We start from the raw sequence: 24,935 nt of genomic DNA on the forward strand, positions 1-24,935 counted from the left end.
GAAGTTCTAACCTTTAATGTAAATTATCCTAACCATTGTTGTTAGTTCCCTTAACTGCTAACATAAATTCTTCCTGTAATTTTCCTTTGTTGTCACAGCGCAACAAGCAACCTGGTATCAGAGAAAGATGTATAATACCATACGTCCTCCAAAATGTATCATAAGTTATTTATCCAATTTGTAAGCTATTTTGCGACTAGGTAAGACATATGACACTATACATCCTATAAATCTTATGACATTTTACGACCGCTATTCCATTCATAATGTAACCTAACGTAACGTCATATATAATACGAACGGTAGTGTCGCAGATTAACATACAGAGTAATACGAACTGCCCTGAGTCCCCGTTGCTCTGTGTCGTCCAGTGTGATCTCTCGCAGCCTTGCGTTGGGTGTCCCGGTCATGTATTTTTGGCTGCTTTCCCTTCTTTTGTCCTGTGTCATCCATCCAGTGTTATCTCTCTGATAGGGGCCTGTTCTTCCAGTGTTATCTCTCTGACAGGGGCCTGTTCTTCCAGTGTGATCTCTCTGACAGGGGCCTGTTCTTCCAGTGTGATCTCTCTGACAGGGGCCTGTTCTTCCAGTGTGATCTCTCTAACAGGGGCCTGTTCTTCCAGTGTGATCTCTCTGACAGGGGCCTGTTCTTCCAGTGTGATCTCTCTGACAGGGGCCTGTTCTTCTAGTGTGATCTCTCTGACAGGGGCCTGTTCTTCCAGTGTGATCTCTCTAACAGGGGCCTGTTCTTCCAGTGTGATCTCTCTGACAGGGGCCTGTTCTTCCAGTGTGATCTCTCTGACAGGGGCCTGTTCTTCCACTGTGATCTCTCTGACAGGGGCCTGTTCTTCCAGTGTTATCTCTCTGATAGGGGCCTGTTCTTCCAGTGTGATCTCTCTAACAGGGGCCTGTTCTTCCACTGTGATCTCTCTGACAGGGGCCTGTTCTTCCAGTGTTATCTCTCTGATAGGGGCCTGTTCTTCCAGTGTGATCTCTCTGACATGGGCCTGTTCTTCCAGTGTGATCTCTCTAACAGGGGCCTGTTCTTCCAGTGTGATCTCTCTGACAGGGGCCTGTTCTTCCAGTGTGATCTCTCTAACAGGGGCCTGTTCTTCCAGTGTGATCTTTCTGACAGGGGCCTGTTCTTCCAGTGTGATCTCTCTGACAGGGGCCTGTTCTTCCAGTGTGATCTCTCTGACAGGGGCCTGTTCTTCCAGTGTGATCTCTCTGACAGGGGCCTGTTCTTCCAGTGGTTTTTAGGGATATAATATTTTAAACCTAACTTCTGTTTACCCTGAAAAACAGAAGTGTGAACTCTTCTACGCCTGCTACACAGTGGTGTAAAGTACTAATGTAGCTTTTGGGGGTATCTGCACTTTACTTTACTTTTCTATTAAGATATCTTTACTTTTATTCAAGTATGACAATTTAGTACTTTTTCCACCACTGCTGCTAGGTTAGGTTATTCCGGTGTTGGTTTACCAGCCACGCAGGGAGGGACCGCCACTCAAGCATCCAGTCTCACACACCCTGTCCTGGCCTGCCTGGCTGGCACAAACAACTAGATTGCTGGATCTAGATTCACACAGTCACAGGGACATGCATGCAGGCAGGCACGTGCACACACACATCCTACACTAGGCGGCATGTGGTCTTAGAATGAGGGCTTGCAGTTGATTTTTTCCCACGCATTCAATATCACTGTAATCTATGTTTATCTTTCTCCCCCTGGTTAGTGGTTACACATTCTCCCTGCTGCATCCATCCTCCACCACACATCCTAAACACTGAGTTTTTATCTTTGACACACACACACACACACACACACACACACACACACACACACACACACACACACACACACACACACACACACACACACACACACACACACACACACACACACACACACACACACACACACACACACACACACACACATCAACTAAAACGGAATCAAAAATATACTGAACAAAAATATAAACTCAACATGCAACAATTTCATAGATTTTTACTGAGTTACAGTTCATATGAGGAAATCAGTGAGTTGAAATACATTCATAAGGCCCTAATCTATGGATTTCAAATGACTAGAATACAGATATGCATCTGTTAGTCACAGATACCTTAAAAAAAATGGGCCTCAGGATCTCGTCACAGTGTTTTTGTGCAATGAAATTGCCATCTATAAAAAGCAAAAAAATGCATCTATAAAATTGTGTTCATTGTCCGTAGCCCATACCATAACCCTACAGCCACCATGGGGCACTCTGTTCACAATGTTGACATCAGCAAACCGCTCACCCACACAACGCCATACATGTGGTTTGTGGTTGTGAGGCCGGTTGGACGTACTGCCAAATTCTCTAAAATTACATTGGAGGCGGCTTATTTACATTTACATTTAAGTCATTTAGCAGACGCTCTTATCCAGAGCGACTTACAAATTGGTGCATTCACCTTATGACATCCAGTGGAACAGCCACTTTACAATAGTGCATCTAAATCTTTTAAGGGGGGGGGGGGTGAGAAGGATTACTTTATCCTATCCTAGGTATTCCTTAAAGAGGTGGGGTTTCAGGTGTCTCCGGAAGGTGGTGATTGACTCCGCTGTCCTGGCGTCGTGAGGGAGTTTGTTCCACCATTGGGGGGCCAGAGCAGCGAACAGTTTTGACTGGGCTGAGCGGGAACTGTACTTCCTCAGTGGTAGGGAGGCGAGCAGGCCAGAGGTGGATGAACGCAGTGCCCTTGTTTGGGTGTAGGGCCTGATCAGAGCCTGGAGGTACTGAGGTGCCGTTCCCCTCACAGCTCCGTAGGCAAGCACCATGGTCTTGTAGCGGATGCGAGCTTCAACTGGAAGCCAGTGGAGAGAGCGGAGGAGCGGGGTGACGTGAGAGAACTTGGGAAGGTTGAACACCAGACGGGCTGCGGCGTTCTGGATGAGTTGTAGGGGTTTAATGGCACAGGCAGGGAGCCCAGCCAACAGCGAGTTGCAGTAATCCAGACGGGAGATGACAAGTGCCTGGATTAGGACCTGCGCCGCTTCCTGTGTGAGGCAGGGTCGTACTCTGCGGATGTTGTAGAGCATGAACCTACAGGAACGGGCCACCGCCTTGATGTTAGTTGAGAACGACAGGGTGTTGTCCAGGATCACGCCAAGGTTCTTAGCGCTCTGGGAGGAGGACACAATGGAGTTGTCAACCGTGATGGCGAGATCATGGAACGGGCAGTCCTTCCCCGGGAGGAAGAGCAGCTCCGTCTTGCCGAGGTTCAGCTTGAGGTGGTGATCCGTCATCCACACTGATATGTCTGCCAGACATGCAGAGATGCGATTCACCACCTGGTTATCAGAGGGGGGAAAGGAGAAGATTAATTGTGTGTCGTCTGCATAGCAATGATAGGAGAGACCATGTGAGGATATGACAGAGCCAAGTGACTTGGTGTATAGCGAGAATAGGAGAGGGCCTAGAACAGAGCCCTGGGGGACACCAGTGGTGAGAGCAAGTGGTGCGGAGACAGATTCTCGCCACGCCACCTGGTAGGAGCGACCTGTCAGGTAGGACGCAATCCAAGCGTGGGCCGCGCCGGAGATGCCCAGCTCGGAGAGGGTGGAGAGGAGGATCTGATGGTTCACAGTATCAAAGGCAGCCGATAGGTCTAGAAGGATGAGAGCAGAGGAGATTATGGTAGAGAAATGAACATTCAATTCTCTGGCGACAGCTCTGGTGGACATTCCTGCAGTCAGCATGCCAATTGCATGCTCTCTCAAAACTTGAGACATCTGTGGCATTGTGTTGTGTGACAAAATTGCACATTTTAGTGGCCTTTTATGGCCCCAGCACAAGGTGCACCTGTGTAATGATCATGCTGTTTAATCAGCTTCTTTATATTCCACACCTGTCAGGTGGATGGGTTATCTTGACAAAGGAGAAATGCTCACTAATAGGGATGTAAACATTTGTGCACATAATTTGAGAGAAATAAGCTTTTTGTGCGTATAGAAATTTTCTGGGATCTTTTATTTCAGCTCATGAAACAAGGGACCATCAATTTACATTTTCCATTTATATTTTTGTTCAGTGTTCAGTAGATCACGGTTGTGTTCATTAGGGCATGCAATGGAAAATGTTTTAAAACGTTTTACAATGGAAACAAACGTTTTATGTGTGAAATTTATATGAAAACATATCTGTTTTATAAATATTTTAGAAATCTGTAGAGCCATGCCATCTGTGTCTACCTGTGAATTTACGGTCATCGCCGATGAGAATATGAATCCTATGAATACACCCTGTCCTTCTCAAAATGGAGCTCTGAGGTTTGTGCTTGCACTGAAATACCTTTATCAACATAGCAGTCAAGGGCAGAATATTCCAGGTGGCTAATTCTGTAAGAAATCAAATAAACACCTTTCCAACAAGCAGACAAACAAACCTGGACACCTGAAGGAGGGACCAAATAGGCACCAAATAGAAGAACATTTACTGAAACAGGTAGGGCCTGTGGGACTTCTTATCGGAAATGCCCAATAGGAAACACAAAAAACATTTGTTTCCATTGCAAAAAGTTTTTAAACATTTTCCATTGCATGCCCTAATGACCACAACCGTGATCTACTGAACACTTAACTGATCCCAGAACAGACTAACTTGCTGTATTACATATAGAAGCCATAAAGACATACTGTACGTCATACATTGTAAGGGTGAAAGCTAATATACAAATTAGTTCTAGAAAATATATATCATTCATGGGGGAAGACCAGAAGAATCCCTAACGTATAGACACATGATGATTGACTGAACAATCCCCTGAAGACGTCTCCCTTGGAAACGACATGCATAGACTTAGATACAGAAGATATAAGCCTACTACAATGTATAAAAGACAACAGCTGTGATTCCAATTGTCTATCAAAACCTTGCAATTTGAAGTCAAAGGGTCAAACAACAGCTTTTTATTCTTCCTGCTTTATCAGGAAGTTGGGGCCACACGTAGATAGTCCAACAGTGAAGTGAGGGCAAGTGACCTTAGAAATCCACCTCTCACGTATCACACGTTCCTCACTGGTGCTATACCCTCATCAATACTCCCATCTCTGACTACCACCCTTACACTAGCAGAGAGAGAGAGAGAGAGACAAGGAGGCTGGGCCTATTTTAAAACGCTGGTTTGCGGTTGGGCTCAACAAGGAAATATATACCCTGTGGTTTACTCAGCTTCTTTGGGATACTTGGAACTTGACGTTTTGGAACTATTCCTGACATAGCAACTTCCTGTTGGTAGCATTTACACAACACACACACACAGACTTACATAATGTTGGCCTCCTCGAAGACTTGTTGTGTAAAACATTCTGGACCGAGGTTGTGTAAAGGCAACCGTCAGCCTATCAGAGAAGAGAATTTGATGGTGTCACTAGCAGAAACATGTGACTCTAGATGTGAATGATTTGATGATTAGGTTCATTCACTTATTTATTCATTCATTAATTCATTCATGACACATAATCAATCTTGAATGTACAGGACATATACACTCTCATGTTGAATTATGTGAATGGTTAAATTGATTAATAAATTCAAAGGACAAACACTGATTCTTCTTTCATGTGAAAGGTATTACCCCAGTATTTCATTATGTTTCTGTGATAAAAAGTTTGGCTTGTTTTTGACATTAAGATGGAATCCTATCTCTCCTCCCTGTGGAGACAACAGTACCATGCTGTCAACACAGGACATGGAGGATGGAATACTTTTGCATTAGTTGAACCCATTAAGAAGGCGTAGGACATCATTTACAGTCATTCCACCTGGATGTTTTTGTTTGGAAGATTACTCGGATCCACCCACTGTTGACTCTCCTCCCGTACTGCAGATTGTTATTTTATTAATGTAATCCATTGTGAAAAATCAAGGATACAAACTGAACTGTTTCATCACTTTACCGTTTATCAAGTGAGATTTGTCTCCCTGTGAGTTTATAGGAGATACAGTGGGCTGTGAGAAGAGACTTTATTTGTTACATGTGACTACATTTTAGCTCTATTGGTACAAGAGATTTGTGGGATTATGTACAACAGTGAAATTATACACAGAGAGTATCTGAAAACAGATCATTATTTCCCAACAGCACCATTTAAAATGCACACACACCCCAAACTATGTTTATAGTTAAATCAATTAAACAATTGTGTGTGTGTGTGTCAGCATTTCTGAGTGAGCAGGAAAATTCTTAAAACATGAGAGAAGAAATGTGGGAGGGAATGAGGGAGGCAGGAGAAGAAAGAGAAAGATTGACCAGAGACCTCATCTAGCAGGTACACTTACTTGTTCACTCAGTCACTCTCTCCTCTCCCGGTCTGGGACGTGTAACACTGCTGTGTCTGTAGCTTTCTAACAGGTGAGTCCACCCTCCTGCTCTTTTATTCTCATTTTATTCCCTTTTTATTCACCTTGCAGTGCTTTAGATGTATAATTCAAATACACATGTTCATAGAAATATATTAGTCTAGGTAGCTTATGTTAAGTTTACATGTTGGCTTTTATCTGGTTGTGTCTTCTCATACAGGGATTATCAGGTAGTTAAACATGAGTGGTTGCTTGTTTCTGGATTAGTTGATTAAAGAATAAACGTGATTTGATTAACATCAACCTCATCAATTTAAAAAAATTACGTTTCATTCAAATGCGGAATTTTGTTCCAAATGTAATTATCATAATGTATGATAATAGCTCTATTCTGTATTCTGATATGTAATTATCATAATGTATGATAATAGCTCTATTCTGTATTCTGATATGTAATTACACAAAGAAAGTTATGGCTTCTGTGCAACTCAATGTGATCTAGTTGTATTCTCATGTGTTTCTGAGGATACAGGGAATGTCTCAAACATTTTTGGAGTTATTTAGTCAATTTATAGTATTATGCAATGCTGTCCGTCCTTCTGCCTGTCTGCCTGCCTGTCTCTCTGTGTCTGTGTTGGGGTGAAATATGTTTCAATAGCTCCAGGGTGATACTTGTACATATCTGGGGCTGAAAAAACTTAAGAACTGAAATATTTCTAGACTAATTATATGTCTATGTGAAATGCAATCATAGTTCTCTGGTTGAACTTCAGATTTTAATGTCTGGAACTACAAAGAGTTTCATCATATCCTGCTCATATCAGACTGGTTTCTATCAGGTCCTCTTCATTGTATCTGTAAACTTTGGATTCAGCTTATTTTTATGTTGTTGAAATGTATTTTGAGAGCGAGAGAGAGAGACTAACCTGTCCACTTACCTGTAGCCTACCTGTCTCCCAGCTCTGAATAGGACAGAATAGGCCAACTCTGTCCAGATGATGTCAGTATTGGCCTGTTTGAAGATAGCCATCTCTCTCTCACTCTCTTACAATTCCACTGCTGGTTATGAGCCCAAATAATGCCTCTTCTTTCAGGGTAGCAAATATTGAACTGGGATAAATTATCTCTCAATAAAATACGATTGATCATACTATCAAATCCACTCAACTAATAAACAACTGATTTCCTTCAGTCAATTATGTTGATGACTCTACTAACCCAATTCTCTCTCTCTCTCTATCTCCTAGACGACACTCCATACACAGACATGATGCATCGCATCTTCCTCATCTGCTTGAGGTCTCTGCTCCTCCTCCTCTTCCTCTCCTCCTCTGCGCTTTCGGAACCCCGCCGACGGTCGTCATCCTCACCACGCAGCAGGACCGCGCGCGCTCCGGTTTCCAAGGTGCGCCTGGCGGGAAACTTCGCCCGGGGACTGAACGAGGGTCGCGTGGAAGTGCTTCACAACAGCACGTGGGGGACGGTGTGTGATGACGACGTGGATATCAACCTAGCCAAAGTCGTTTGCCGCGAGCTGGGCTTTCAGACCGGGATCACGTGGGCCCATAGTGCCAAATATGGAGAGGGTGATGGTAAGTGTTCCAGAACAGTTGCTGCATTTTTGCAATGATCAAAATGTATCTTTATCAGATAATATACTCTTTAAAATCGAAAGGTACATTAAAAGAAGACAGTCAGCTTCCATTCTTTTTATATGGCTGTCAGATGTTAAAGGGATAGTTCACCAAAATTACAAAAAGACACAAATTACAAAATTACCCTGTAAGCAGTCTATGGACAACATATGACAGGAATACATGCAATACATTTCCCTGTCACTGTTTCCACATGCTAACGTTTTAGCATTTGTTGCACTAATCCCATTCAAGTCATTGGACCGATATTAGCAATTTTCACACATCATGTCCGAATCATTTGAAAGTATCCAACATTTAATGTGAAGCTTAACAAAGTCAGTTATAGATAATATGAACATGATGTGCAGAAAAAGCTCATATCGATCTGTCGGATTTGTGCCACAAATTCTAAAACGTTAGCATGTGGAAACAGAACCAGGGAAACTAAACCAAACCATGGATTGCTGCCATTCCTCGTCCATAGACGGCTTACATGGTAAGGAAGCCAATATATAATTTAGTAATTTGGGTGAACTTTAATCCATAAGCCTATCTTTCCAATTCTGTGAAGAGGGCGCCTGCATTCTAACTAAAATTCAGTTCCTAAACCTTTCAGTTTCTAAAGCACTTGACTTTTACTGGCAGGCATGATTAGTAAATAGATATTTCACAACAGCAGTAGCCTATCCCAGGATAGGATGGCAGTGCTAGACAGCTAGCCTAGCTACTGCCATGTCGCTTCACTCACCCTTCCCTTTAATTGTAATTTAAAGTTGGAAATAAAGCATGTCTATAAAACAAGGCAAGTGTAGCACATCGCTGGCAGGGCAAGGCTGTCATTACTCTAAAACAAATGCTCCTCTCAGGCCGTATATTGCCACGCCAGCCTGCCAGGCAGCGACTGTAATGAGGAGTGCAGTGAAGTTCCATACATTTTCTTTGTATCTTTATGATGGTGGCAGGCTCAGCTCATTCACTGCAGGGTTATTTTGGTGATGTAATTGGTGATGTAAACGTGGGTGTTGGAGGCCTACAGAAGCTGGGGAGACAGCCTCCCTAGTCCCACAGTTGCATCTTATTACTGTTTACGGCACATTTTTATCAAATTTGGCTATCAATTATTATATCAGTGAAGGAATTAATAAAGGGATGGATGATTCAATCAGTCAATCAATCAATCAGTAAATACTTTAATCCGTCCATCCATCCATCCATGACAAGTTGATGTCCATATCCGATAACAACCCTGTTTCCGCGGTCCCCAGGTCCTATCTGGATGGACAACGTGCGTTGTGACGGCACAGAGAAGACTGTGAAAAACTGTAAACATAACGGCTGGGGTGTCAATGATTGCAAGCACTCTGAGGACCTTGGCGTGGTCTGCAGTCCGGAGCGACGACTGGACCAGGTCACGGGGTCACGTAATGGTCAGTCAGTGGCCCTGCGTCCGGATGTCAGCGTCTCGCCCCAGTGGCAAAGCATCCTGGCCAGCCGCAGTAACCCCCGACAGGCCCATCATGGGAACGGACACCCTCCAGAGAGGCCCAGTCCGAGACAGCACCACTACAACCCGGTAGGTAGCATTGCACCTTATACTCTCTATCCCTGCTACCTCTAGTAGTAAAGTAGACGTAACCTGAGACAACATCTATACAACCTGGTAAGCAGCTACAGTGGGCACCACCAACTCTATGACTCTGGTACTTGCTAATGTCTGGTATTTGCTGATCAACCACCGATACTGCCAATGCCAATCAATTAACCAATCAATCTATATATTTACTGTCCCAGTTGGAATTTATTCGCTTAAGTCATTTGAATTTGAAAGTGTCCTTGATCAAACTTTTTTACAGCAAAGTTTTAAGAAATCCCCTCCCCCCTCAGTATTCCAGCAAGGTGCGTATCCAGGAGGTGCGTCTGCGGCCCATCCTGATGCACACTAAGAAGCGGGCCCTGATCACTGAGGGCGTGGTGGAAGTGAAGCATGCTGGGAGATGGAGGCAGGTGTGTGACCTGGGCTGGAACCTCAACAGCAGCAGAGTGGTGTGTGGAATGCTGGGGTTCCCTGAGGCAGAACTACACAACGAAAGAACATACAAGTAATTAACCCACTCCATTCAGCCCTCAGATCTGCAGATTCAGAGTGTTTAATAGTCACATGTTCTGGGTTACAGGTGTGATTGTTGTTCAGATTCAGAGTGTTTAATAGTCACATGTTCTGGGTTACAGGTGTGATTGCTGTTCAGATTCAGAGTGTTTAATAGTCACATGTTCAGGGTTACAGGTGTGATTGTTGTTCAGATTCAGAGTGTTTAATAGTCACATGTTCAGGGTTACAGGTGTGATTGTTGTTCAGATTCAGAGTGTTTAATAGTCACATGTTCAGGGTTACAGGTGGGATTGCAGGGTACAGTGAGCTCCAACATCTAGGACTAAGGGAAATGTATATATATATATATATATATTTTAAATCTAACCTTTATTTAACTAGGCAAGTCAGTTAAGAACACATTCTTATTTACAATGACGGCCTAGGAACAGTAGGTTAACTGACTTGTTCAGGGGCAGAACGATATATTTTTACCTTGTCAGCTCGGAGATTCGATCCAGCAACCTTTCAGTTACTGGCCCAACGCTCTAACCACTGGGCTACCTGCTGGTTACTGGTCCAACGCTCTAACCTCTAACCACTAGGCTCTAACCACTAGGCTACCTGCCGCCCCAAAATAATGGAAATGGTAATAAAAAAAAACAATAGAAATAGAAATAGCACTATATACATCATAACAACTGTAGCAGTGATGAATAAATACATGTCCATTGGGGTGGAGGCAGAGTAAAGACTGTTGAGGGAGTGGGGAGAATGACCATAGCAAATAGTGGGAAGGTGTAGGGGGTGGTTTTCGGACAGGGCTGAGGTTTTGTCCGGATGTACATGTCCTCATGTGTATGGTATCCATATTAGGAAGTCTCTCAGTTGTCAGACAAAACATCCTCAGTTGTCAGACTGACTCACTCACTAACTGACACACTGACTCACTCACTCACTCACTCACTCACTCACTCACTCACTCACTCACTCACTCACTCACTCACTCACTCACTCACTCACTCACTCACTCACTCACTCACTCACTCACTCACTCACTCACTCACTCACTCACTCACTCACTCACTCACTCACTCACTCACTCACTCACTCACTGACACACTCACTCACTCACTCATTCACTCACTCACTCACTCACTCACTCACTCACTCACTCACTCACTCACTCACTCACTCACTCACTCACTCACTTACTGACTCACTGACTCACTGACTCACCGACCTAACTGTACTTCCTCTGACCCTGTGGAAAACAGTGGTATTAGCTTAGAACCGAGGGAGAACCACACATTAGCACGACTATTTCTGTCCCATCATCAATGAAAGTCCTCTGTCCAGACTTTTATGGACATCCTACTGTAATTATTTCCGAATGGTTTTGTCCTGTGTGACTCAAAGTTGAGACATTCATTCTCCATATAGGCTGCAGCTACTGTAGCTAGCCCCGTGTGTGCGTGTGCGTGCGTGTGTGCGTGCGTGTATGTGTGTGCGTGTGACTGAATTGACCATAACATCTGTTCTGATTCCTGTATCTGTTTAAAGAGAGAGCTACTGTTTAACCGGTTAATTTCCTCACTAGACCTTTCCCTGTCATGTTACATTCAAGTGAGGGGAGTTTCAAGACCGGATTGGTACATTTTCAGAGGTGATTAATTCCAATGAGATATTTAGCTCCATAATGGCACCGTGGAAGACAGAGGCCCTACCTAGGCTCATAGCCAGTATAGTGGAATTGTAAGGGAGACGAGAGAGAAACAGGACAAGGTTGATGTAGTCTGAAGGACTTAGCCTGAAGAATTCACAGGCAGTGGAATTCTGTTGGCCTCTTGTTTTTAAACCTGTGAGGTCACAGAAACAATGTTCAAAGAAGGAAGAATGAAAGAAAGAAAGGAAAAAAGATGACAACAGAAGAAGAAAAATAAAGTAGGGAATAAATACATAGACTGAGAGGTGGATATATTCAGGAGTATTTGTCTGTTTGTTTTGACAAGTGCATGTGGTCCAATGGCCGTGTCCGAAATCTGTCTTGCCTATAGGCTACTTACTAAAACTGCATACTGTGTACTTATTATTTTACGGGACATTTACATTATAGTCATTTAGTTGACGCTCTTATCCAGAGAGACTTACAGGAGCAATTAGGGTTAAGTGCCTTGTTCGCCAGATTTTTTCACCTAGTCAGCTCGGGAATTCAAACCAGCGACCTTTCGGTTACTGGCACCACCCCTTCTTTACTGCTAGGCTACCAACCGCCCATAATACGCCCATCATACTATTTAGTATTTAGAACATACTGTTTAGTGAAAATGTATGCAGTAAGCAACAAATATCAACTTACTAGACTCACCTATACTGAGAATGCGTCATTTAATGCATAATTGTGTTGTTTCCCGCCATTCGTTCATTTGGGTACAGCTTGTCACCTCAGCTAATTATAGGCTGCTGTCAAACACACATGGATCTGACAAGACGACTCTTCCTCAATAGTGTTCAGATAATTCTACTACATGAAAAGCCTAAATAAGTATGACATCAAGACATTTAAATCATACAACATTTTAGAAATATCAAATGCTATAAAACATTCTATTTTTGAATACCCAAAATGCCTACTTTTTAGAACGCAAGTACGGGTATTTGGCCATTATCTTTTCAGAGTTTAAACCGCCAGTTTGTTTTTCTGTCAGTATGTTTCATTCTCAGTTTAGTAAATAACAAGCCATTTGGGACGGCAGTGGTTGCTTCTATTTTAATCCAGTTGGGTCTCTGTGTCCTAGGGTTGACCTGGTGTTGTGTTCCTAAGGGACAAACAGGAGAACACATCTGGAAACACACAACAAAAAGGGACTTTCTCATTGGCTATATTCCATCTGTTTCAAAGCGTTTTCTTTCATTTCGTGCCTACTGAACGCTACCCCAGTGTTTGTGTGCCTGCTGGTCCAGCTGGTGAAAGCTTTATCCCTGGCACCACATGATATGACCCAGAAAGGCCAGATCATTTTTTTTTACCTCAGATTAGACAGTTAGTCATGTTTAAAGTCTGTATAGTTTATTAAGGCCAGTTTTGCTCTTTTATAGTTTTGTTCTCATGGATTTTATTAGTATTTTAGTCCTGGTTGGTTGATAATTTAAGACACTACAGTTTTTATGTATAGCCCAATATCCCACATCCTAAAATAGAATGAGTGATTGACTGATGGTTGGTTGATTGATTTTAACATGGCTTAAAGGTGCAGTCTGTAACTTGTATTATTTTCACATTCGTCCAAGAACCTAAATTAAAATATAATTTATTTCACAGAAAATTAAAGTTACTGTAGTCCTAACCCAGTAGAACCCAATTAGAACTGGCATGACCTGGCATGAATTGACCTACAGTAGCTTGTTCAGACATTCTCTGGTCCATTCTTAGAAAGCTCAAACGAGACCAGAGCATATGGCTCCTGTCCCCTCCTGGCTCTTGTGAGACCCTGGAGATGTTGTAATTGTAGGTTGGGCAGTACTGAGGCTCTCCAGGTTTCTGCTCAGCTTGCCGCCAGAGAAAAAACACCCCAATTATAGCTGTGTGTGTGTGTGTGTGTGTGTGTGTGTGTGTGTGTGTGTGTGTGTGTGTGTGTGTGTGTGTGTGTGTGTGTGTGTGTGTGTGTGTGTGTGTGTGTCTGTCTGTCTGTCTGTCTGTCTGTTGATGGCTGTAAGTGTGTGTGTGTATGTGTATGTGTGTGTGTGTGTGTGTGTGTGTGTGTGTGTGTGTGTGTGTGTGTGTGTGTGTGTGTGTGTGTGTGTGTGTGTGTGTGTGTGTGTGTGTGTGTGTGTGTGTGTGTCTGTCTGTCTGTCTGTCTGTCTGTTGATGGCTGTAAGTGTGTGTGTGTATGTGTATGTGTGTGTGTGTGTGTGTGTGTGTGTGTGTGTGTGTGTGTGTGTGTGTGTGTGTGTGTGTGTGTGTGTGTGTGTGTGTGTGTGTGTGTGTGTGTGTGTGTGTGTGTGTGTGTGTGTGTGTGTGTGTGAAGAACAGTGTGTAGGACTGAGCCACTCTGACTACTCAGGGTTTTCTACTGTCTCCAATTATAGCCTGGGCCCAGCTGTGGCCCCGCTGTGTCAGCAACTGTCTGTCTCTCTCTGTCACCGTGGAGATTAGAGGTCCTACAATTGATTAATTGCGCTTCAGCCCAGATGAGGGGGTATCATTTTCCTTAGGGTGACATTTTTTGTAACCAATTCAGTCTCGGTTGGTGTCTCAGATCTGAGAAACCTGAGGGATCTAATGTGAGCTTGTCTCTAATTTATATTGCTTCTTTTGATTTATGTAGGCCTATGTATGGCGGGCGGCTGTGCTTTATGTGGTGGTGGAGAAGCGTTTAACCGTGGTTGTCAGCCCAAGCTGTAATTCATTCAGTTGTGTTTTGACTGACATTTTTTATTGCATGTACTGTACTTGCATAAGAGATCGTCCATAGCCAAGGAGGAGCTCACAGGCTATCATCTCTGATCCCATAGAAAGAGGATCATCCATGATAGGAGGACACACACTATGCAACTCTGCAACTTCATCTGGACAACTCAAAGCTGTGGATCTAAGATCGATGGTTCCCAGCAATCACTATCCTGACAAAGACATTTGGTGTTTAAAGTGGTTGCTATTCATATCCGGGTTTCAAACATTGCATGGGGTACTCCTCTTCTTCTGGCACTGCAGGGTAAGGGAGGAAGATACTGGAGAGGGAGAGAGAGCGAGAGAGAGAGGTGAAGGAGGAGAGAAAGAGGTAAAGCGGTAAGGAAAGCAAGGGAGTGTGACGGTGATGAAAAAATAAACAGCAGGGTGATTGTTGTCGTTTAGCAACAGGGGTGGGTCCCCCTATAATTAGTCTCTTTCTCTCTCTCTCTCTCTCTCTCTCTCTCTCTCTCTCTCTCTCTCTCTCTCTCTCTCTCTCTCTCTCTCTCTCTCTCTCTCTCTCTCTCTCTCTCTCTCTCTGGGTTGGTAAACGAGGGGTAGAGCCTGTAACACGCTGATTATACAGGCAGACTGGGGTTCTGGGAAGGAGAACCTTTAAACACATACCATTACAGAGTCAGAGGTGTAGTGAACAGTAGTTCTGTTTTCTCAACCCACCTGCTCAATATCTGTGTTCATACAAGTGTTCATAATATACGCTAGCTAGCTAACTAACATTTGTACAATCGTATTAGAGAAAGAGGGATGTGCACCCTAGATACAATACCTTCAGAAAGTAGTCACACTCCTTGACTTTTTCCACATTTTGTTGTGTTACAGCCTGAATTTAAAATGGCTTCAATAGAGATGTTGTGTTACTGGCCAGCACACAATACACCATAATGTCAAACTGGAATTATGTTTTTTTTTTTTTATGAAAAGCTGAAATGTCTTGAGTCAATAAGTATTCAATCCCTTTGTTATTGCAAGCATAAATAAAATGTGCTTAAAAAGTCACATAATAATCAAATCAAATCAAATGTATTTATATAGCCCTTCTAACATCAGCTGATATCTCAAAGTGCTGTATGCAATGCAGGTGTAGAAGCACGGTGGCTAGGAAAAACTCCCTAGAAAGGCCAAAACCTAGGAAGAAACCTAGAGAGGAACCAGGCTATGAGGGGTGGCCAGTCCTCTTCTGTCTGTGCCGGGTGGATATTATAACAGAACATGGCCAAGATGTTCAAATGTTCATAAATGACCAGCTTGGTCAAATAATAATAATCACAGTAGTTGTCGAGGGTGCAGCAAGTCAGCACCTCAGGAGTAAATGTCAGTTGGCTTTTCATAGCCGATCATTAAGAGTATCTCTACCGCTTCTGCTGTCTCTAGAGAGTTGAAAACAGCAGGTCTGGGACAGGTAGCACGTCCGGTGAACAGGTCAGGGTTCCATAGCCGCAGGCAGAACAGTTGAAACTGGAGCAGCAGCACGGCCAGGTGGACTGGGGACAGCAAGGAGTCATCATGCCAGGTAGTCCTGAGGCATGGTCCTAGGGCTCAGGTCCTCCGAGAGAGAGAAAGAAAGAGAGAGAGAGAGAATTAGAGAGAGCATACTTAAATTCACACAGGACACATAATAAGTTGCATGGACTCACTCGTTGTGCAATAATAGTGTTTAATATGATTATTGAATGACTACCTCATCTCTGTACCCCACAATACAATTATCTGTAAGGTCCCTCAGTCGAGCAGTGAATTTCAAACACAGATTTAACCACAAAGACCAGGGAGGTTTTCCAATGCCTCGCAAAGAAGAGCACCTATTGGTAGATGGGTAAAAATTAGAAACAGCAGACGTTGAATACCCTTTTGAGCATGGTGAAGTTATAAATTACACTTTGGGTGGTGTTTCAATACACCCAGTCACCACAAAAACACAGGCGTCCTTCCTAACTCAGTTGCCAGAGAGGAAGGAAACCGCTCAGGGATTTCACCATGAGGCAATGGTGATTTTAAAACAGTTACAGAGTTGAATGGCTGTGACAGGAGAAAACTGAGGATGGATCAACAACATTGTAGTTTCTCCACAATACTAACATATTGTGAAAAGAAGGAAGCCTGTACATGCATCCTTTTTGCAATAAGGTGCTAAATTAAAACTGCAAAAAAATTGGGCAAAGTAATGAACTTTATGTCCTGAAGTGTCATGTTTGGGAAAAATCCAACACAACACAACACATCACTGTTCATATTTTCAGGCTTGGTGATGGATGCATCATGTTATGGGTATGCTTTTCATTGGCAAGGACTAGGACGTTTTTTAAGGATAAAAATAAACAGAATAGAGCTAAGCACAGGCAAAATTCTAGAGGAAAATCTCGTTCAGTCTGCTTTCCAACAGACAGTGGGAAACAAATTCACCTTTCAGCAGGACAATAACCTAAAACACAAGGCCTAATATACACTGGAGTTGCTTACCAAGAAGGCAGTGGGTGGCAGAGTTACAGTTTTGACTTAAATCGGCTTGAAAATCCATGGCAAGACTTGACATGGCAAGACTTAAGGGACAACCAACTTGAGCTTGTGCAAATATTATACAATACAGGAGAGCAAAGGTCTTAGAGACTTACCCAGAAATACTAATCAGCTGTAATTGCTGCCAAAGTTGATTCTAACATGTATTGACTCAGGGGTGTGAATGCTCATGTAAATGAGATAATTCTGTATTTCATTTTGAATAAATTAGCAAAAAAAAATCTAAAAACATGTTTTCACTTTGTCATTATGGGGAATTCTGTGTAGATCGGTGAGAGAAAAACATCTATTTAATACATTTTGAGTTCAGGCTGTAACACAACAAAATGTGGAATAAGTCAAGGAGTGTGAATACTTTCTGAGAACACTGTATCTTCAAAGACAGGAGAAGTAGCATGAATAACGTTAGAATAGTAGTAACAATACATGGGTTTTATATAGTACTTTTTTCAATGCTTTGAAGTTAGGTTGAAGTTAAGGGAACTTAGGTGAAGTTCCACCAAAGTTCAACCAAATATACTGTAACTGAATCAAAGGAGTCTGGGATATGGTTGATATGTGGTTTTCTTTCCTCGGTGCTCAATTTAGTCAGTGCCAGTGTGGTGAGGGAAATAGTTGGTTTGATTGGTGTGTGGTGAGGTCACAATTATGTCACAGACATTCTCTCCCCTGGTTACGTGTGTGTGGGTGGGTGTGTGTGTGTGTGTGTGCGGGCGCGCCTTTGCGTGTATGTGTGTGTCTATTCTCTGGGTTACAAACGTTTTACAACAGAGACACATGGTAGACACATCCAAGTTATTTTACGAATTTCATTTAAGAATAAGTGTTCAATTCAATTCGCAGCGTGTGTGTCTTTCTCAATCCACCACAAGCCCTTTAGCATGACCTTACTGCTGCAGTATATGTCTGTCTGAACATTACTCGTACATATAGTTCAACTTTTGATGGCTTAAGCTAACATCCACAGGGATCCTGGCTAATGTTGACTGCAATGCTTCCCACAGTTGAGTTGGCTCGATGTCAGTCAAGTTGGCTTGATGTCAGTTGGGTGGAGGACCATTCTTTATACACACGGGAAACTGTTGAGTGTGAAAAATCCAGCAGCGTTGCAGTTCTTTACACAACCGGTGCTCCATGGCACCTACTACCAAACCCTGTTTAAAGACACTTAAATCTGTTGTCTTGCCCATTCCCTCTCTAAATGGCACACATACACAATCCATGCCTCAATTGTCTAAAGGCTTAAAAATCCTTCATTAACCTGTCTCCTCCCCTTCATCTACACTGATTGAAGTGGATTTAACAAGTGACATCAATAAGGGATCATAGCTTTCACCTTGTATCATCTGGTCAGTCTATGACATGGAAAAAGCAGGTGTTCTTAATGTTTTGTATACTCAGTGTATACCTCCATTTATTTTTGTAACTGGTACTGGGCTACATTCAGACGAGTCTTGTGAGGCTTGTGGGCATCCTAAAGCAAATACAACTGACATGTATTTGTTTGTGAGAGTCTCATCTTACCATGGAATGGTCATATTAGTTTTGTAGGCCAAACCGTTCTGACGCTACAGATGTTTTCGTGAGAAGACCAATTTTTGGGATGTCTCCTGGTCTGACAAATACCGCAGTTGTGGCTACCAGCTCTCAGTCTCACGTCAGAATTAGACATTCATCCAAGTTCAGGCATTAACTCTGAAATCCTAAGGTTAGGCATTAACTCTGAATTCTTAAGGTTAGGCATTAACTCTGAATTCTTAAGGTTAGGCATTAACTCTGAATTCTTAAGGTTAGGCATTAACTCTGAATTCTTAAGGTTAGGCATTAACTCTGAATTCTTAAGGTTAGGCATTAACTCTGAATTCTTAAGGTTAGGCATTAACTCTGAATTCTTAAGGTTAGGCATTCATTCTGAAAGGTTACTTATGGTAAGGGTTAAGGTCTGGGATAGGCTTAAAACAAAAATATCAAAAACAATTTTCTATCGCTGGATTCGAACTTGCAACCTTTGGAATCAGAGGCAGATGTTCATCCATGCTTCTCAAATATAACATTTAGAAGTTGTTACAAACGTCAAATTTCAAAGTGTTTAAGGTTAAGTGTAGGCATTAACTCATCATTTTTAAGGCTAGGCATTAACTTGGAATGCCTAAGGTAAGTGTTAAGGTTTGGGATAGGCTTAAAACAAAAATAACTTTATATCACTGGATTTAAACTTACAACCTTTGGAATTAGAGGCAGACTCTTACTCTCATCCAGCATCCCCGTCTACAACACCAACACCTACTTGAAGGTAGCAGCGCTCACTGTTGTCTCTAGTGGCCAGTTTCCACGTCATCTCCCGACGTCCTGTGACATGGATGGACATCGAATAGTGACTTGAATCATGGGTGACCTGGCCGTTGGCGGATGGATTGAGATGCAGCACATGCAACAAAAAAAGGCATCTCTACCTTAAACAGACGGATTCTGCTGGGTATTTGTTATTATACTAGTTTGATTTCCTCAACGGACATCGACTCTAGGGGGTCTAATAGTTCAACCTTTGATGCTTTAAAGGGATAGTTCACCCAAATGACAAGTTGTTTCCTGTCAAGAAAGCTAGCTATCTTAAGAGCCGTTGTGCCAGGAACCGAAAGTCGCTGGTTCGAATCCCTGAGCTGACTAGGTGAAAAATCTGTCAATGTGCCCTTGAGCAAGGCACTCAACTCCTATTTCTCCTGTAAGTCGCTCTGGATAAGAGCGTCTGCAAAGGTTTTACCTGAGAAAGCACATGTTTTGCCTATGACTAAGGATAAAAAGCATAACTTTCAAGGGATCACAGCTAACTGACTTCACTCCCTGAACTTGCTTCCCGACTCTCAGTGCTTTCGTTACAGTGTTAATGTGCCGTTAAAAGGTAAACATTTTAAAAGTTAAACAACAAATATTTACTATTAGGCCTCACAGTGATGAGAGATGATATTACAGTAAATGCATAATGATTCTATATGTAATTCTATATTTAGGTCAACAACAAAAATAGTGCAGGGAGGTACCATACCGGAAAGAAGTGACATGTACTTTCCCACTGTAACAGGACTTAACTCTAGCTACTTTACAACACCAGGGCTGAAACAATGTCTCTCTTCATTCCAGCATCCTCCTTTGTAGACTTTGTGACTAGCAAGGCAGGAATGTGTTAGTTTCATGTTGGAAATCAAAATATCCTGTGCTATGAATATCCGTAGATGTATTTGTTTCCCTAAGTGCAGCTGACTGAGTTGTGTGTGTGCGTGTGGGTGTGTGTGCGTGTGCGTGTGCGTGTGCGTGTGCGTGTGTGTGCGTGTGCGTGTACGTGTGTGTGTGTGTGTGTGTGTGTGTGTGTGTGTGTGTGTGTGTGTGTGTGTGTGTGTGTGTGTGTGTGTGTGTGTGTGTGTGTGTGTGTGTGTGTGTGTGTGTGTGTGTGTGTAGTCTACCTCAGCTCCTGTTTAGCACTCTCGGCATCTAGGGGTGGGAACTGTGGGACGGCTATTTGGATGTAGATCAACCGTGTTTGTGTGCGTGTATGTGAGCGAGTGGGAGGGAGGGAGGGAGGGAGGGAGGGAGGGAGAGAGAGAGAGAGAGAGAGAGAGAGAGAGAGAGAGAGAGAGAGAGAGAGAGAGAGAGAGTTTCTCGGACAGACTGACCAGTTCTTACGGTAAAGTGGCCCAACACTGTTTGTTTGTGTGTGTGTTTTGTTTCAACCTTTTCCCAGCAATGTCGTCCATAGTTGTTGAAAGTCATTGTTTTAGCCTACGCATGGTTGGTTAGTATAATGACTAGTTTCAATAGGCGCGGTGTTTAGGTTGAATCCCTTTCTCGCTTTCCAGAGTTATTTACAAATGTTGTTGTACTAGCAATGTTCTTGTAAAATGCCAAGTAAGCGTTTGTTATTGAAGCCATAGTCCCTCCCTGTTTTATTCCGTTTACTTCCATTTGGTGCCTAATGAATACAACCCAGTTGTTTGAGCAGATCTACTGTATGTTGGCAACAGACATCATTGTTTTTCTCTTAAAGCCTGGCTTAGCTGGTGGTACATAGACCTACTACACTCTGACCAGTCGTTCTAAACATACACACAGACCTAGGCTAGACATCTACACACCAACATAAAGGAAAGCGAGACAGGAAGTGTTGGTCAGAGAGAAGAAGGGAAAAATTCACAATCTCACCTACACACAAATACAACGATTTAATGTATCTAAACACAGATGGGCCTCTCTTTAGGCTGACAATATTTATCTATGTAAGTGTATTTCTACTGGCATCCGTAAGGCCAGTATGACCGGTACAGATGCTTCTAGAACATAACTGTTTCTGTCTGTGTCCATGTACACCAACTACACATGCCTACCGATGTGGCTGATAAACAGTGTGTCTGGGGGAATCATTCTGTGTGGCATGGACCATACAAACACCAGATATCTACAGTCAGTGTGTGGGTATCACTGTGTGTGGCATGGACCATACAAACACCAGATATCTACAGTCAGTGTGTGGGTATCACTGTGTGGCATGGACCATACAAACACCAGATATCTACAGTCAGTGTGTGGGTATCACTGTGTGTGGCATGGACCATACAAACACCAGATATCTACAGTCAGTGTGTGGGTATCACTGTGTGTGGCATGGACCATACAAACACCAGATATCTACAGTCAGTGTGTGGGTATCACTGTGTGTGGCATGGACCATACAAACACCAGATATCTACAGTCAGTGTGTGGGTATCACTGTGTGTGGCATGGACCATACAAACACCAGATATCTACAGTCAGTGTGTGGGTATCACTGTGTGTGGCATGGACCATACAAACACCAGATATCTACAGTCAGTGTGTGGTTATCACTGTGTGTGGCATGGACCATACAAACACCAGATATCTACAGTCAGTGTGTGGGTATCACTGTGTGGCATGGACCATACAAACACCAGATATCTACAGTCAGTGTGTGGGTATCACTGTGTGTGGCATGGACCATACAAACACCAGATATCTACAGTCAGTGTGTGGGTATCACTGTGTGTGGCATTGACCATACAAACACCAGATATCTACAGTCAGTGTGTGGGTATCACTGTGTGTGGCATGGACCATACAAACACCAGATATCTACAGTCAGTGTGTGGGTATCACTGTGTGTGGCATTAACCAAGCACGTCAGACAGTTGGCGTCTACAAAAGCTCAGTGGGTCAGCTTTAGTCATCTCACCTCACAGGACTAACAGGTGTTTCACGAAACCTCAACTAATAAACGGAAGAGATACTAACGTCCTTTCCTATTTTTCCTGTTTCTTCACAGGAAAATCTGGGACACCAAGCTTGCTGATCCATCCACAAAGTAAGACCAACTCAGATGTTGGAACATCTCAACTAACTACACATTCTTTGTTCTCCAGATGTTGATACTGTTTGTGTATGTGACTTCAGCACACATGACTGTAAGTCACTTTGGATAAAAGGGTCTGCTAAATAGCATCTACTATACAGTATATCTACTATAGTAATGCATTATAAAGTATTCATACGAAGTGTTCCTGGATAGTGCTTGTCTTGTTCCTCTCCTTCATGGAACTGAGATGACATAAATAATCAGATGTTAGCTACGTTAAAGTTAGGTGGGACTTGCGAAACAAAAGTTCAGACTTTAAATCTTTGTCATACTTCTTAATCTTCTGCACCCTACTTCTCTTACACCGTTTAAGCTACAAACGCCATTCAAACATTAAAATGCAGACTGGTCTGGAATAGTGTACTTGCATACAACTTTTTTATATTATTTGTACTTTTTAAACTATGATTTTGTTGGTCTTTCTTTTTTTCCATCTTCATTCACTTTAATGTGACCTTTTCAACATTCTAAAGCTCTCCATTGTGACATCATCACTTCCAACTTCTATTCACTCTAAATGCAACATTGCAACTTTTGACACAAATCAGCTGTTTGACCACTTTGCCAAACACTTAGACATCTTCCTCTACCTCTCTACTATTCAAATCTGAAATAATAACAGATGTATCTGGTACCGATCAAAAGTTACAGCTGTTTAAGTGACCGCATCAACAACATTTTCTTTATTAAACAACTGACATTTTGACCACTTTCCCGAAGAAGTTTGACAAAAAGTTAGATGGTGTGACATCTTTGTCTACTTCTCTGCTATTCAAATCTGGAAATAAGAACAGAAATATCTACTACCAATCAAGAGGTGCACTACGGATATAATGATACAGCTGTTTTAGTAACTGCATTAACATATTTTTCAAACAACTGCAGTTTTGAGCACTTTCCCAAAAACGGAGAGGTTATGACTATTGGTCTCTCTGCTATTCAGATCTGGAATCGGAAAACAGAAACATCTTGTACTGATGATACAGCTGTTTTAGTAACCACATCAGAACTTTTCAGCTTCATTTTTTTCAAACTGCCATTTTGACCACTTTCCCAGCACTTTAGACAAACATGTAGAGGGTATAACATCTTGGTCTACTTCTGTGCTATTTAAATCTGCTTTATCCTATGATTACTACCAATCCCCCCCCCCCCCCCCACACACACACACACACAGACACACCATCCACACCTTCACCCGTACATTCATTCCCTTATCATACCAATCAGTCCAACTTAACCTTGTTTTATCCCTTCATCCCTCCATCCATTAGGTCTTCCATCTCTCCGTCCAACCCTGTATCCTTACTTTATATTTATTTATCCTGTCATTAACTTTCTTTTAACAGCTTCATCCTATGATTAAGACATTTATGTTTGGTTAAAGTAAGGGATAAATGCTTGGGATAATTGTTTTTTTTTTTTAATGTATTCTAACTTCAACAATGCCTCCTTATCTTATTATACTGTATTATTACAGTTGTCATATACTGTGATATTCTAGTAGGAGTGTATACAAGTCTGGTAGGCTAGTCTGACTAGTTATTCTAGTAGGAGTGTATACAAGTCTAGTAGGCTAGTCTGAGTCTAGTTATTCTAGTAGGAGTGTATAAAAGTCTGGTAGACTAGTCTGAGTCTAGTTATTCTAGTAGGAGTGTATAAAAGTCTGGGAGTCTAGTCTGAGTCTAGTTATTCTAGTAGGAGTGTATAAAGGTCTGGTAGACTAGTCTGAGTCTAGTTATTCTAGTAGGAGTGTATAAAAGTCTAGTAGGCTAGTCTGAGTACAGTTATTTGTGATAAAATATGTGATCTAACTGCCACACAATCCAAAGTAATAAGGTTGATATTGTTGTCTATCAAAGTAATCAGACCAATTATTTTACTGAATTTAATTTTGAGTATATTGAACTTCCTGGCTTAAGTAATACATTTTAAACATATTCCACTACCACAACAATACTTGTAAAGAATTAAAGCAAGTCCCATCAATTTTTCTTCATGGGAAATTACCATCTAGTATGTTATAATGTGTTAGAATGTGTTATAAAGCATTCTAATACACTTACAACCTCTTCTCTCCCCCTTCCTAGGCTGAGCCTCATGGCTAGTAAGAAGAGTTACTGGGTAGAGAAGGTTCACTGCCTGGGTTCAGAGACCAGCCTATCAGAGTGTCACACTCAGCTGTCCATCCCACTTAGCCCTTCCCCCTGTAAGAGCGGGAGACACGCGGTGGCGAGGTGTGTACTGGGACCACAGTTTGCGCGCATGTCATCTGGAAGACCCCAGGCACCCCACCCAATTGTAGTAAGAGACAGACGCAGGCACACATGCACGCACACACTGACGCACACTGATGCACACACACACATACACTGACACACACCGCATTCCATGCCTCACTGTGCTAATAGCCAAGGCCTTGCCACTGTCTCTCAATCTCCTTCTCTCTCGCTTTC

At 42.5% G+C, this 24,935-nt stretch overlaps 1 protein-coding gene across 1 annotated transcript in view; it reads left to right on the top strand.

Annotated features, from left to right (window-relative positions):
• Positions 1-6,323: 6,323 nt before the first annotated feature.
• Positions 6,324-24,935, top strand: part of LOC139571502 (lysyl oxidase homolog 4-like) — a 43,665-nt gene continuing 25,053 nt past the window's right edge. Inside the window, exons 1-6 of the mRNA XM_071394438.1 lie at positions 6,324-6,401; positions 7,597-7,941; positions 9,252-9,559; positions 9,871-10,085; positions 22,390-22,428; positions 24,570-24,783. Of these exons, the coding sequence (XP_071250539.1) occupies positions 7,617-7,941; positions 9,252-9,559; positions 9,871-10,085; positions 22,390-22,428; positions 24,570-24,783 (1,101 nt within the window). The 5' untranslated portion in view covers positions 6,324-6,401; positions 7,597-7,616. The remainder of the gene's footprint in view (positions 6,402-7,596; positions 7,942-9,251; positions 9,560-9,870; positions 10,086-22,389; positions 22,429-24,569; positions 24,784-24,935) is intronic.

The sequence above is a fragment of the Salvelinus alpinus genome, chromosome 3 (genome assembly GCF_045679555.1).
Source record: "Salvelinus alpinus chromosome 3, SLU_Salpinus.1, whole genome shotgun sequence".
In the NCBI taxonomy this organism is placed as follows: Eukaryota; Metazoa; Chordata; class Actinopteri; order Salmoniformes; family Salmonidae; genus Salvelinus; species Salvelinus alpinus.